This window comes from Ictalurus punctatus, chromosome 26 (genome assembly GCF_001660625.3).
Source record: "Ictalurus punctatus breed USDA103 chromosome 26, Coco_2.0, whole genome shotgun sequence".
Classification (NCBI taxonomy): domain Eukaryota; kingdom Metazoa; phylum Chordata; class Actinopteri; order Siluriformes; family Ictaluridae; genus Ictalurus; species Ictalurus punctatus.
This window is the reverse complement of record NC_030441.2, coordinates 14,519,850-14,534,621: the sequence shown is the minus strand read 5'-3', so window position 1 is coordinate 14,534,621 and position 14,772 is coordinate 14,519,850. Positions and strand designations below refer to the sequence as shown.

At 39.8% G+C, this 14,772-nt stretch overlaps 3 protein-coding genes and 1 long non-coding RNA gene across 8 annotated transcripts in view; 3 read left to right on the top strand and 1 right to left on the bottom strand.

Moving 5' to 3' along the window:
- dis3 (DIS3 exosome endoribonuclease and 3'-5' exoribonuclease) overlaps positions 1-601 on the top strand; it is a 12,717-nt gene extending 12,116 nt beyond the window's left edge. For all 3 annotated transcript variants that reach the window (XM_017458092.3, XM_053676130.1, XM_053676129.1), the window contains exon 21: positions 210-601. In XM_017458092.3, coding sequence (XP_017313581.2) covers positions 210-278 — 69 coding nt within the window. In that variant the 3' untranslated portion in view covers positions 279-601. The remainder of the gene's footprint in view (positions 1-209) is intronic.
- Positions 602-1,110: 509 nt separating this feature from the next.
- bora (bora aurora kinase A activator) lies at positions 1,111-10,417 on the bottom strand. 2 transcript variants are annotated; one of them, XM_017458093.3, is made up of 12 exons: positions 10,275-10,417; positions 9,735-9,932; positions 7,734-7,840; positions 7,583-7,628; positions 7,203-7,284; positions 6,925-6,978; positions 6,777-6,833; positions 6,125-6,345; positions 4,702-4,855; positions 3,885-4,393; positions 2,230-2,370; positions 1,111-1,614 (listed from the first exon to the last, which is right to left on the bottom strand). In XM_017458093.3, the coding sequence occupies exons 2-12, from the start codon at positions 9,885-9,887 to the stop codon at positions 1,594-1,596; spliced, it is 1,545 nt and encodes a 514-aa protein (XP_017313582.1). In that variant the 5' UTR covers positions 9,888-9,932; positions 10,275-10,417; the 3' UTR covers positions 1,111-1,593. The 2 variants fall into 2 exon arrangements, with proteins under 2 accessions (XP_017313582.1, XP_047007208.1); XM_047151252.2 differs by having other exon boundaries at positions 9,735-9,913; positions 10,275-10,357.
- On the top strand, positions 4,270-6,780 carry LOC124626347 (uncharacterized). Its single transcript, XR_006981122.2, has 3 exons — positions 4,270-4,402; positions 6,118-6,354; positions 6,518-6,780. It is a non-coding gene; the product is annotated as an uncharacterized LOC124626347 (long non-coding RNA).
- An 18-nt stretch (positions 10,418-10,435) lies between the features above and the next one.
- Positions 10,436-13,581, top strand: mzt1 (mitotic spindle organizing protein 1). Of its 2 annotated transcripts, none has more exon segments than NM_001200974.1 (3): positions 10,436-10,699; positions 12,002-12,147; positions 13,312-13,577. In NM_001200974.1, coding segments are annotated over 3 exon segments (228 nt in total). In that variant the 5' UTR covers positions 10,436-10,647; the 3' UTR covers positions 13,342-13,577.
- Positions 13,582-14,772: the final 1,191 nt, after the last annotated feature.

Sequence of the window (14,772 nt, the reverse complement as noted above, 5' to 3'; positions counted from 1 at the left end):
TTTAAAGGTCTTAGTAAGTTTGTTCTTTTGGTGGTGGTTAATAATCCAGAATTGAATTCATGTATACTGATGCTGATGAGTATACTGAAATGGGATGAATGTTCAGCAGTTACTGTGATTTTATAAATATGTATTATGGAAACATGTATGTATCGCATATTACAAATCTCCTCCTTTTTTTTTTTTTTTTTTTCTCTTCCCTTTTTCAGATCCCCGGTGTCAGTGTGTCGTTACCAGAACCGGAACCTGAGGCAAAGAAACCCAAACTGGATCGCTGAGACATCCGACTACATTTCAGCATCACCATCTGACTCGTTATATTTTAAAGCTCAATTTTATATCTCTCTGTAAATTCGCTTTCGTTCAGTCGGGTCTACTCGCTATGATCCGTACGAATTCTAGGTCGGTTTCAGGAGTGTGACTGGATTTCTGGGTGCTATATTATTCTGTTTCACTGGCCTTTGGTTCAGGAAGAAGTTCATGATAAATTTACCCCCTATGACAGTACAGCAACTGTTATTAATTAAAATGAGGGTTTTTTTTTTTAAACAAATCTCCTGGATCAAAATAATTTAACATTAAAAGAAAAACATTTTAGCCATTTTAGTGTACTTATTTATTTTTACGTTTTTTTTTTTTTTTTTTTTTGCACGACTCGTCCATTTCCACCAAATTTTTACATTCATCATACACATTTCATTGAATCCCACTCCCAGCAGCTCCAGAAGGAATTTTGACTAATCCCGCATACTCCTGGAGTTATTTTTGTTGGTAGCCGAACTTAGTGGGTTTCCTAAATTATAGTCAATTTAGTGATTTCAACCAGCGCAACCCTGACCAGGTTAAAGTAGTTAGGTCTACTGAAGAAAGATAAATGAATGAATGAATGAATGAATGAATGAATGAATTTGGAAAGCTCCAAACCTCTCTCTCACAAGCCATAATAGAATCTTTAACCTGTGAAAACGAATAAGATGTTAATCTTTCAGGATGCAGGCACTTTAAAAAAAAAAAAATAAAAATCTGTAGCTTTTTGGTACAGTATAGATTTTATAATGACACATGCGACTTTAAGCTTGAAAGACAAGCTCATTTACTCAGAACTTCATCTCAATTTCATATCAAAATCATTTATTGCAATTTAGGAGAAACACAGGTTTAATGCTGCACAGAGCAACATTAAATACACCGATTATTACTCATCTGCACTTTAGTGGTTCTAATCATGAGTTCATAAATAATCAAGAGCATACATCAATGTACAAAAATTGCATAAGGGAGGGAGGGGGAATCCATATCAAGTAAAAATCAACCAATTAATGCCAGTACACATTTCTATTCAGTAATTCAGACACTTTTTAAATAAAACGGAGCATATATCCATCTATCACAATTTGAGTCTGAGAACTCCATGAGGTAAAATTGTTCAATAACGTCGCTTTGTTTCGTGATGTTAAAGATAAGTCACCTGTGCAAGAATTCACTGTATAACAGCATGGCATTGGGTATAAAAAAGCACCGTGTAAACAGTTCTTCTGAGCTTTGGGAAGAGGGGAGAGGAAAGACGTGGAGTCCCTGATCCGTCCTTCGTGTTCAGTGGGATGGCAGTAACAGCTGGAAAACACCACAGCTGGATTTCAGCTGTCTGTCTCAATAGTTAAATTAACATGCATTGAATTGTGATTTAACTTGTTTAATTAAATCGCTAAACAGGTAAGGACTAACTTTAAAAGGAACACATTCAAGCAGTTATCTGATCAGCCAATCATATGGCACAGGCACAATGCATAAAATCGAGCACATACACGTCGAGGGCTCGAACGTCAGGGGGAAATGCCTTGTTGTTGAGAGGACTGGTTCTAGCTGAACATGATCACGGTGGTGAGCAGAAAAGCATCTCAGAACGCACATCAGGTTCCACTCCTGTCAGCCAAGAACAGGAATCTGAGGCTACCCAGTGCACAGGTTCACTGAAACTATGATAAACCTGGTCAGCTCGAATGGACAACCATGCCACGCCCAAACTCACCGTGATCACGTTTTTCCTCATTCGATTTTGTGCATTGTGCTGCTACAACTTGTTTGGCTGATTAGATCATTTCATGAACGCACAAACGTGAACGGTGTGTACAATAAAACGTGCCTTGAAACAGGACTGCATGTGGTTTAGTGCGATCAGTGAAACGAGAACCTCCGATCTGTGAATGTGAGTGTGTGTGTGTGTGTTACCTTCGACTTAGTGTGTTTAGAGTGAGCGAGTCCCTCCTCGGTCGTGTGTGTGTCCTGCGGCTCCTTGCTCTGGCTGTCTGTACTGACGGCGTCCATAAGGCTGATGGTGCACGTGGAGTATGTGTTATAACCGCTGTCCACCTGGGGAAAAAAAACACGAGGGACGAATCACACGTCACTGCACGTCTTCAGAGACGTGTTTGGTGTCTGATATCCCCCCCAAGAACTTTAAATTTAATGTATACACAATAGACGTAGACTGCAACTGCCTCAGCCATACATACACGGACTTATTTTTAAAAAAATTTGATTCAAATGTCATACTAGATCATCCCCGATACAGTACGTTACATACGTTAGGCTCCGCCTCCCAGAGTTTAAAGGTGAAATTGCTCCATACAGCTAGCTGGCAGTGACCCCAATTAAAATATAGCTTCACTATCAACTTACCCGAGTAAATACAGATTGCCTTGTACATTTTTACATAACATTAAACAGGGTTCTTGCCCTTTTGTGGTCATTTTTTTTAAACTTTCAGTGATTTTCGAGGGGTTTTAAAAGATCGTGAAAAGGGCAAACGTGAGGAAGAAAATCTGGGAATTGTCTAGAAACTGAACATTTTAGTTGAACGGCCGTGTTTTCTGAATTCCCATACTCTTCCCGTGTTTGGACATGAATGTTTCATTCAATTTGATACTTTTCCACTCTTGTACAAGAATGCTATTTAGTTCTATGAGATTTTCAGCTTAACAATATCGTCTGAAGTGAGTATACAAACCATTTTGGCTGAGATTGACTTCCGTTATCGGTTAGCTCCATCAGAGTCATAGCTCCATCAGAGTCATAGCTCCATCAGAGTCATAGCTCCATCAGAGTCATAGCTCCATCAGAGTCATAGCTCCATCAGAGTCATAGCTCCATCAGAGTCATAGCTCCATCAGAGTCATAGCTCCAGTGCACAACGTCAGACAGCGAACGAGTCATGGGCTGATGGGCTGCCTTAGTGTTACGTGGAACATGGTGTACATTTACTTTATTTTATCTTTTTAAACCAAAATGTTCCTTTAATATCCTCATGGATAGCATTATATGGACCGGCACCTTTTACACCATCCCCTTACAATTCAACAGACATGAAACCAGATTAAAGAGAAGTTCCTTTAAATGAACAGAACAATTCGAATAGGTGTCGTTTTAGACTAAAAGTGATCCGCAGCATCATTACTGAGACTTGGCGGACGAGACACGGTTTAAAACGATGATCTTAAAAGTAAATCAGCATGTAAAAGCAAAATTAAAATTCGTTGCGATACGAATAGTTCATTAGAGCGCTTAATTTGCATAATTCTGTTTGGAGCTCTTGTTATTAGCAGCATGTTCGAATATCTTACAAGACTTAGAGGACATCCGCCCCTCTACAGCATCTGGTGCTCACCGCTCGAGCTTGATGACTGTTCAAGTCAACTAAAAAAAATTTTTTTTAAAAACACGTCAGAGTTGAAAGAGATTGAAATTCATGTGGTTAAGAAAAGGTTGGATGTTAAGGCAGCCATTTTGTCTCAGCCTGTTCTGGTATTAAAGGAATAATCCGGAATTTTTCAGCCTAATAGGATTTAAGCCTAGGAGTCTCATTAGTTGAGGGCGCGCATACGGACCTGCATGCTAATGTCATACGGCGCTATGCTCCTCTCAGCCAGCAGCGACACGAACATGCGCGTACTCTCTCCGTTGGACGAGCTGCTCAGTCGACAGAACTCCTCTCCGCTCGCCACCTCTTCCACCTCCTCTTCCTCCTCGTCTTCTTCAGGGAACGGACGAGGAGACGCTTGTCCCAGCTCGTCCTCAATTGGCTCGCTCTGTTCCATCCTCTCCAAAACGGGCAGGGACCCCTGGCTCTCGCCATGCCTAGCCTGGACCCCGGGGGAGCACGAGTCCAGCACCATAGTGGGTAAAGACTCGCTGAGGAAGATGTCCTCCTTGTCCTGGAGGTGTGGTTGGAGGACGGAGGAGGATCTGCTGCTGTGGTGAGCGCGGAGAGGAGAGCAGCTGCGAATGGGAGAACAGCCCTCCACGTACGGGCTCTGGCCACACCGGTTTACAGCCGCGTTCTGGCTACAGGAAGGAAGACCGTCAGGAGTCAGGAAGGACAATCGCTTCCTCTCACCTAGCAGGGGTAGGAGAAGAGCTTCATTAAGGCCCATAATATAATATGATATGATATAATATAATATAATATAATATAATATAATATAATATAATATATACACACACACACACACACACACGTGTGTATGTGCCCCATTCAACATCCAGTTTCTCAGAGAAATCACACAAACTTATGGATGTGTTTTATGACTTATTTGTTTACGACTTCCAAACCTACATAAATCTCTCGGAAATTTTAACGACATAACGTTGCGCTACGACACTTTTTCCGGACTGACATTTGATGGTCTTGATGTGGATCTGTACCTGACTGAGGTGTGATCGAGTGCTGCAGGACGATAGGGGACACGGTGGGGGACTTAAACAGAGGAGACGACAGTTCTGGAAACATGGGACTGGTCATGCTGCCCAGACTATAAGCACGACCTCGTTCCTGGATAGGACTGGATGAGAACTGACCCTGCAACAGAGAGACGGAGAGAATAACAACACAATACGCTGGTAAAAGTACAGTACAGGAGAGGTACAGGAGATCCCACACTTTACAGTCCAGGTGACGTGAAAAAGTGTGTTCAATTATGCTAGTATCCAAGTATACTAGTTTTCAAGTATGCAAGAATGCAAGTATGCTGCTATGCTAGTGTTCGAGGATGCTAGTATGCAACAGTTCGAGTTTGCAAGTGTTAAGGTATGCTAATATGCAAAATTTCAAGTATGCTAGTATACAAGTGTTCATTTGTGATACTGCTGTATATTAGTTTACATTTACTAGTATGCAAGAGTACAAGTATGCTAATGTACAACCCTGCTGAAAAAAAAATTACACAATAGAAACAGTCAGAGAATTTGAAATGGTTTTAATGGGAATTGTATTGGTTTTAATGGAAACTGTAAAGGTCCATGTGGGGTTTCTACTGGTAATTTGTTGCCTTCTATTGGTGGCATGTTATGTCTAGTAGACACCATTAAAGACCAATAATGGTAATGGTTTTAATGGTTAGCTGATGGTATTGGTAGTGGAAACCATTAGAATTTTTGGGATGTTTTTTATATTGTTGTTTTTTTGCCCAGCAGGGAAGAGTTCAACTATGCTAGTTTTCAAGTATGAAACAATTCAAGTATGCTAATATGCTAGTGTTGGAGGAAGCCAGTATGCAAGCGTTCACGTTTCCAAGTGTTAAAGTATGCTAATATACAACGTTTCAAGTATGTTAGTATACAAGTGTTTATTTATGGTAGTGTTCAAGTATGTTAGTATCCTAGTATGTAAGCGTCCAAGTATGATAGTATGCAAGAGTTTAACTATGCTAGTATGTAAGAGTACAAGTATGCTAATACGCTACTGTTTGAATATGCTAAAGTGAAGAGTTCGAGTTTGCAAATGTTCAAGTATGTTAATAGGCAAAATTTAGAGTATGCTAGTATGCAAGAGCTCAAGTGCACCAGTATGCTAGTGTTCAAGTATGCTAGTATAAGTGTTCATTTACGGTAGTGCTCGAGTATATTAGTAATTTAGTACGCTCTTGTTCGAGGATGATAATGTGCAAGAGTTCAACTATAATAGTATGAAAGAATTTGAGTATGCAAGAGTACACAAGTATACTAGTGCTCAAGTATGCTAGTATGCAGACATCCTTGTATGCAAATTTGCATGTTGGCTAATATGCTAGTGCCGAAACGTGTAAGTGTTCTGATTCTACAGTTGTGTGTATTTATGTCCAGAACTCACGGACGAAGGCGTCGTGGCTGTGATCCCACACTTCACGGGTGATACGATGACCGGTGATATCGTCTCTCTGCTCCCACCGTGGGCCTCTCTCTCCGGGCTGGGAGGGCTGGATGAATCTGAGCCACTGGCATGGCCGTCGAGGAAAAGCTTCCGCCTCAGTGAAGAGCAGCTGAGGCTCTCCTGAACTTGCTCCGAGACCTCATCCATCCTATAGTAATCACCTGGAAGAGGTTTGCATTTTATATATATGTGAATTTTTTTTTTAAAAAAAGCTAAACATACTCCGACCAACCCATCTAGCTCCAACAACTATGGCACAGTTAAAGTCACAAAGATCAGACTTTTTCCACCATTCTGATGTTTGATGTGAACAGTATTGTCCTGTATCTGCAGGATTTCATGGATTGTACTGATGCCACATGATTGGCTGATGAGAGAACAGTATAAACGTGCAGGTGTACAGGTGTTCCTATTAAAGTTGATGGTGAATCTATATATTGCCTTCTTATATCAGAAGTACAAAACAGCTGGACAGGCCACACCCACAAACACCAACCAGAGCGACATCCGTGAACTGCTATAAAGTTGAAAGTGATGGTTTGTTACATCAACATGTAAGGAATGTTAACAAATAAATAAAAAAATTTTTTACCCAATACTTTTTCAATATCGAAGTCCACAGGTAAAGACAAAGTTGTCTGACAGGTCGCTGTAATTCACACAGGAAAAGACGGACATTATTCAAAACACATTCTATGGAAAGTATAAAAACAACGTGGCTTGAACTACGAAACACAAACCGTGTATTTTCTTTGCTGATGGCTGTTCTTCCGTTACAAGCGGCGACGATAAACCTGCAACCACACGGACGACACGTCTAATCGTTGTGTGCACATTACAAAACACTATCGATAATGTTGTACACTCATAAAAACAGCTTCTGAAGGGAATTGAAAAGGGTCTAATCTGTTCTAGGCAGAACCTTTAAGGGTTCTCCATACAGGACTAAGTTTGAAGTCCTTTTTTTAAAAGATGTGTACCATACAAATACGACCATTTTTCACATGACCTGACTTACTTTTCTCGTGACTCAGCAGCGTCGACTGTTTACTCGCCAGCGGTCCCCATGGCGACGGAACTATAGCACCTTTAGTGAAAAACTAAAACGACAAACAGATTTACCCACGTAACTACAGTGTGAATCTCTGTTTAACCATTTCGAATAGTAATAATTAAAAAAAATAATTTAAAAAAAATTCAGCATTATAAAATAATAAAGGAAGGAATATAAATTATTTGAGAAAAATATCAGTTTTAAAAATCTGCAAGTGTTCATATGGGAATGCCATCAAGCTGAACTCATTTTATAATCATTGTGTAGCACCCTGAATCAAAACTGGATCAAACTGCCAAGTGATAGATGTGAAATATTGAGAAGTGTCAAACAAAACGTCTTACTTGTTCAATCGCATTCTGTCGCTTTTGCTCAATTTCAGCGTCCGTCCTTAGTGAAAGGCAAAAAAACACACATACACACACAATAAAGCTGTTCTGAGCAGTGAAATTAGCACTCGTTATAGATCCCAGTTCTGCGTACAGCATGTCTTACCTGGACTGGCTCATAAACAAAGCCTGGCGGTGAATATCCTCGGGGTCTATGTGCACTGGGAGGAGGCTTGCCATTTCATCGATGGACCATTTGAACTTTGCTGGTGTCTGAAAAACATGAATTCGGGTCAATTCCCTTTGAAAACAAATAGTAACAGTGCTCCAAGGCTGTATTAGCAAACCTGAATACTGTATAATGCTACATCAGTATACTATGCGTATACTACTTGTCCTCGTAGTAGTATATACAGTACAGTATACTGTCCTGTGTATTTATTGGACTAAACATTTATCGTAGCGTATTTGTTGCCCTGAAAATACAGGACACGGTCATGAAAATATGTATCTGTATTTATTCCCCTGAGTATTTGTTGGTTGAAGTGTATAATGTCCTGAGAATATATTCTTCTGAGTATTTATTGTCCCGAAAATATACAGTGCCGTGAAAAAGTATTTGTCCCATCCTGATTTCTTCTGTTTTTGTGTACATCTCATACTAAATAGCTTTAGATCTTCACACGAAATACAACATAAAACAAAGGCAGCCTGAGTAAACGTACCATACAGTTTTTTGTTGTTGTTGTTGTTTTTTTTAATTTAAAGCAAAAAAAAAGTTACTTAGAGACTGAAAATTGGCTATTCTCATTTAGGATTTTCTGGTAGAGAGCAGAATTCATGTTTCCCTCAATTATTGCAAGTTACCCAGGTCCTGAAGCAGCAAAGCATAACCACACCATCACACTTCCACCACCATGCTTGACCGAAGGTATGATGTTCTTTTTGTATAACTCTGTGTTTGGTTTATGCCAGATGTTACGGGACACCTGTCTTCCAAACAGTTCCACTTTCGACTCATCAGTCCACAGAATATTCTCCCAAAAGGTTTGAGGATCATCAAGGTGTGTCTTGGAAAAATTCAGACAAGCCTTAATGCTCTTCTGGGTTAGCAGTGGTTTTCACCTCGCCACTATTCTATGGATGCCATTTTTGCCCAGTGTCTTTCTGTTAGTGGAGTCATGAACAGTGACCTTTATTGATGCAAGAGAGGTTTATAGGTCCTTTGATGTTGTCCTTGGCTCTTTTGTGACTTGCTAGATGAGTTGTTGCTGTGCTCTTGGAGGAATTTTGGAAGGACAACCACTTCTGGGAAGGTTCGCTACTGTACTGAGTTTTTCCATTTAGAGATAATGGCTCTCGCTGTGATTCTTTGGAGTCCCAGAGCCTTTAAAATAGCTTTGTAACCCTTCCCTGATTAACCTATTACAATCACCTTCTTCCTCAACATTTCTGGAATTTATTTTAATTGTGGCACAGTGTGTTAGTGGGTAAAACCTTTTAACCAACTTCATGCTGTTGAAAAAGTTCTATTTGAGTGTTGATTTGATGGAACAGGGTTTGCAGTAATCAGGCCTGGTTGTGTCTAATCCAGCTGAACTCCATTATGAATGCAGTTTCATAGATTTGGGGGATTAGTAACTACGGGAGGGAAAATACATTTTCACACAGGCCCAGTTGGTATTGGATAACTTTTTTGCTTCAATAAATAACATTATCATTTAAAAACTGTGTTTTGTGTTTACTCAGGTTGCCTTTGTTTTAATTTCTGAAACTATTTAGTAGAGATATACACAAAAGTAGAAGAAATCAGGGCAAATACATTTTCACAGCACTAATATATATATATATATATATATATATATATATATATATATATATATATATATATATATATATATATATATATATATATAAATAAAATATATGGTGCTGAGTACTTAATGTCCCAAGTATATATTGTCCTGTGTAATTACTCCTGAATATTTATTGCCCCGAGTATTTACTGTACATCATTGTATAATTCATCTTACACAGTCAAGTAGTCCTGTGTAACGTGCTACTGTATTGTGTGTTGCCTTGTGGTCCTGAAGAAACAGCTTGTTGGTCCACTGTATATAAGTAATATGGAGGGATGACAGCAAAAGGAACAGTGAAGGTTACTCACAGCGGAGGAGGCGATTGAACACTTGAACACAGATGGACTGGGCACCAGAGGCTCGTGCAGGCGGTGGTAGTCGGTGGGACTCTCAAACGGGTTGAGGATGGCGGGTCTCCCCGGGGTTTCTGGTGTGATCTGGATCTCGACTACATCTCCCATCTTCCCTTCGGCGGTGATATGAGAGACTATAAAGCAGAGAGAATCCTGAAGCCAAGCAAATAAAAAAAAAGAATAAAAAGAGAAAGGAGAGAGAGAGGTGAGAGAGAGAGGGAGAAAGGAGAGAGAACGAGAGAGAGTGGGAAAAGAGTGAGAGAGAGAGTGGGAAAAGAGAGAGAGAAAGGAGAGAGAGTGGGAAAAGAGAGAGAGAGAGCATGAGAGAGAAAGGTGAGAGAGAGAGTGAGAGAGAAAGGAGAGGGAGATGTTAGCTCTAAATATAAATATGTATATTAATGTGTGATTAATATCTCAGCACATCGCTATTAATCAGTGCTGGTTTTAACATCAAGCTCAGTGAAAAGAAGGAAAATAAGCTCCATAGTTACTCACACAAGCACCAACGAAAATCCAGGCACCCGTTTCCTCAATGGTTCCTAAGGTGGTTCAAACATTCGATTTAATTTTCCCTCAACACTCGCTAGCCAATCACAATGCAGAAGGAAGGCAAGCTGGCCAATTAGAAAGACGCGCAAAAATAAGACGTCGCTCACTTCCGTTCAAATCTCTCGAAACTTTATTGATACGTTTCTAGTGATCGTGAGATGTGAATGGACCTCAATATTTAAATCTTTAAATAAATAGAAAGATCTATTTATCTAAGTGCGAAATCGTTTTTTTAAAACTAACATAAAGAATAATTTCGGATCGGAAGGAAAACTCCAGACGGAGAGGAAGAAGGATTGTTGCTGCTAAGCTAGCGGTCATGGCTAGTGCCGCGAATACAAACATGAACTCTGTCCGGGAAACGATGGACGGTGAGTGTGCGGTTTCTCACGAAGATCAAGTGTTTAGTTACAGGATAAAATGCAGTATTATTTTCAGAATGAATTTAGTGTTGAGTGTTTTGATTTGAACCCTAATAAAGCCGAGCTAACTATTACCGTCAGAGTATTATAATATATATGTTTTTATTAAGTGGCTTAACAAATACATCGGTTTTAGTATACAATTTTAAAACGTAAAAATTAAACCTTATTCAGTGTCCTATCATCCCTAATAACTCTCCAAAAATGGCCTAGGAAAAAACATAATATGCTGTGTTTATGAATATTCATGAATATGTCAATTGTACACGCCCCCAAAACCTCCTGCCACCCCAAATAGTTTGCACCTGGCCTTTTAAAGTGCCATACCAATAAACCTCCAGTGATCACGTGACAAAGGATTCGGTAGCTAAGGTGATTATGCGTTTACTCACGGTGCTTCTCCAAGACACACTCACACGCATTAGAGCTGCACAGATGTGCACACAGATGTGTGAAAGGGGCTTATGGTTCTATTTGCATTGTCATGTTCTCTGTGATAATACCACAGCCCTGTTCTCAGTTCTGATTGGGTTTCGAAGGTGTTGATTAGTTTACTGTAACAGTAGCTCTACAGTAGGTCCAGCTACAATTCAAATCACGGTTATATTAATAATGCTCTCGTTCCAATACCTTATCCGCTTACACACAGACTTGTATGGCAGAAGCAGCACATAATGTAATAAGTCTAATAACAGAAACTTATTATTATTATTATTATTATTGTCTCCCTAAAGTGCCCAATAACTCAAGATCTAAATGGTAAAAGTTTTGAAATTTGGCACATTGGTGCTAAATGGTAAATGGTCTGCACATATATAGCGCTTTTATCCAAAGCGCTTTACACTGTGTCTCATTCACCCATTCACACACCAATGGTAGCAGAGCTGCCATGCAAGGTGCTAACTTGCCATCGGGAGCAACTTGGGGTTCAGTGTCTTGCCCAAGGACTCTTCGGCATGTGGAGTCACGTGGGCCGGGAATCGAACCGCCAACCCTATTATTAGTGGATAACCCGCGCTACCATCTGAACCACAGCCTCAGTTTTACATTTTATATTAATCAGATAGCATGCTAACTCAGTTCCACAGTTCTCTTGTTGTAACGTTACTTGTCGTGTTAATTCGTAATGGGCACTGTAGAAAAAAACGAGTACTGTTTTACACGTTAGTTAACGTGTTATTGTTCCTCAGTTTGTCATTTTTTTTTTTTTATATTCCCTCTCAGTACTGTACCCGTTTGTGTGTCCCTCAGTTCTCCTGGAGATCTCGAGACTCCTTAACACTGGGCTCGACATGGAGTCGTTGTCCATCTGCGTGCGGCTGTGTGAGCAGGGCATTAACCCCGAAGCGCTCTCATCAGTTATAAAGGAGCTACGCAGAGCCACGGACACACTTAAGGTAACTGAAATATGTTGTACAAACTTCAGTCAAACAAGTTCTTAGAAACTAGAAGAAAAAAATAAAAACAGTTTTATTTATTTTAAACACACTTCCGTGAATGTAGTACCTGCCTTAAGGCTAATTTACTCTAGAACCATTTCTAAAGCGACTTCAACTCCACTGAACACCTTTTGGGATGAACTGGATCGCCAGACCTCCTCACCCAACACCTAATGCTCCTGTAGCTGAATGAGCAAAATCCTCATTGCTACGCTCCAAAATCTAGTGGAAAGCCTTCACAGAAATTTGGAGGTTATTATAAAAGAGTAATAAGTGTGGAACGGTTTGTCGAACAAGCCCATATAGGTGTCACGGTCAGGTGTCCGCAAACTTTCGGACGTATAGCCGACCCAGTCTCAGAATGGCAACACGTCTGGTGTGCATTCAGGGTGAATGTCATTAATTTTCGCCCAATGTCAGAAGTAACTTGCAGGATGATATAGATTGCGCTGCATGTGCTAAACGAATCTATTTGCATAAACGCCACCTGATATTTTGCACTTTAGCTAAAAATTCCCCAAACTGCAAATTTCATTAACACGCAAAATGGAGGTGATGTGTTATTTTTTCACGTGAGAGACAGAATCCTTTGTGGTTAGAAAAGCAGCTCGTGTGCGTTCCTCTAAGCTTTTCTTTAGTTTTGCTTTGAAATAAAAACAAATGAAAACAATGCGTTTCATTTTTTTATTTTTATTTTTTTACCCCTTTTCCTTTCATTTGTTTTGTTTTCCCCCCCTTTAAAAAAAAATACCTGCCTTGGCCTGTGATCAAGCGTGCACATGTTCACACATTCAAACTTTTTAGTAAACCAGGAGCAAAATACTTTCATCTTGTTTGTTTGTTTTTTTGGTTTGTTGACTTTTATGGCATTTGGCAGACACCCTTTATCCAGAGCGACTTTTACATTTACCACTGCCTTGTAGTAATGCTCTGCTCTTGTCTTTAAATCTACTGTATATGTCTGTATTATGTATATGACTACTATTTCTTGTGTCAGAGTATAGTTTTATACAAATGCATGATTGATTCTCAGTTCAGTAAAATGTCAGCAGTGTATTTTAATATTTAACATTGCACATGAACTTGGATACATTACCTTTGTGTCTTTTCTTTCCGGTCCAGGCCTCTGACAACAGCACAAGCCAAGGATAAATCTCACCAGGCTCAGTCGAAAAATTAGCTCTAGAAGACATTTCATCAATTCACCAAGAGACTGTATTATTTAATAAGGGACTTTTTTTTCCACCTGCATTTTCCCCTCAGCCTTGTTTTTATTTTATCTTTATCTTTCTCTCTGTACTATGATGTCCTTTTGTCTGTGTGTGCTTTCATATATCCAGTATTTTAAATCATATGTCTGTCATTGTTATAAATGTTGGTTTTTCCTCTGAAGATGAGAGAATTTGTATTTGTATTGTCTTGTGAGAGGGCATGAGATTTCAGGAGACAGCTCGACATGATAATGAAACTAATAATAATAATAATAATAATAATAATAATAATAATAATAATAATAATAATAATAAATAAGCCGGATTTGTGCCATGTGTTTGTGTTGTTTGTCCACTAGGTGGAGACAACATGCAGCACTGTGATCTTGTAGCCTGTTCGACTGTGATTATGGCTGCGACCGTCGTTAACAATGGCTACGTTTACATGCTCATTATTATTATTAATCGGATTTTGATAATATTCTGATGAGTATTGAGTCATGTGAACACCGCTATCCGCTTGCCCGATTCAGAGTAAGATAATATTCGGATCCCCAAAATTCTGATTCCCACCACTGGAATATGGTAAATAAATGGTAAATGAATGGTAGATGGTCTGCTCTTATATAGCACTTTTATCCAAAGCACTTTACACTGATTCTCATTCTCTCACACACACTCACACACCAATGGTAGCAGAGCTACCACGCATGGCGCTAACTTGCCATCAGGAGCAACTTGGAGTTCAGTGTCTTACACAAGGACACTTCGGCACGTGGAGTCACGTGGGCTGGGAATCGAACCGAATATCTACCACCTGAACCACAGCCGCTCCTATTTTTATGCCTTTTTTTTCCCAAAAAAATTTGGTGCGGGTAAACACCTTATTCAGAAGATCCAAGGGTATAATCTTGATCCACTGAACTCTAATACTGTGTACTCTTTACACGTCTGATGCAACAGTGCAACTTTTTTTCTTCTTCTTTTTTTTTTCCATGTTATGTACTCATAAGACATCTCTGCTCATACATTTCTCATAAACAGTCCGGCTTAGGGTTTGATTTAGCAGAAGCTGTTAATAGATCAGCATGAGAGAAAACTTCTAGCCAGCGCCGGCTTCATTAGTGTCCAGCAGGGCTGGCGTTGTGAGAGGTGCTTGTGTCCTTGGCTCCTGCAGCCAGAAGGTCCCCCATGGCGATGGAGAACTCATTTAGTTGATGCGTCTTTAATCGCCTTGGCCGTATGGACACGCAGTCTCTCTATTCTGAGAGAGAGCTCTCCTGGAGTACATCCTCTGTTTAAATGTGATTATTTAATTACGGCAAGCGAAAGCCAAGCATTCGTCACTGTAGCGCTTTGTTTATGGAGTTAA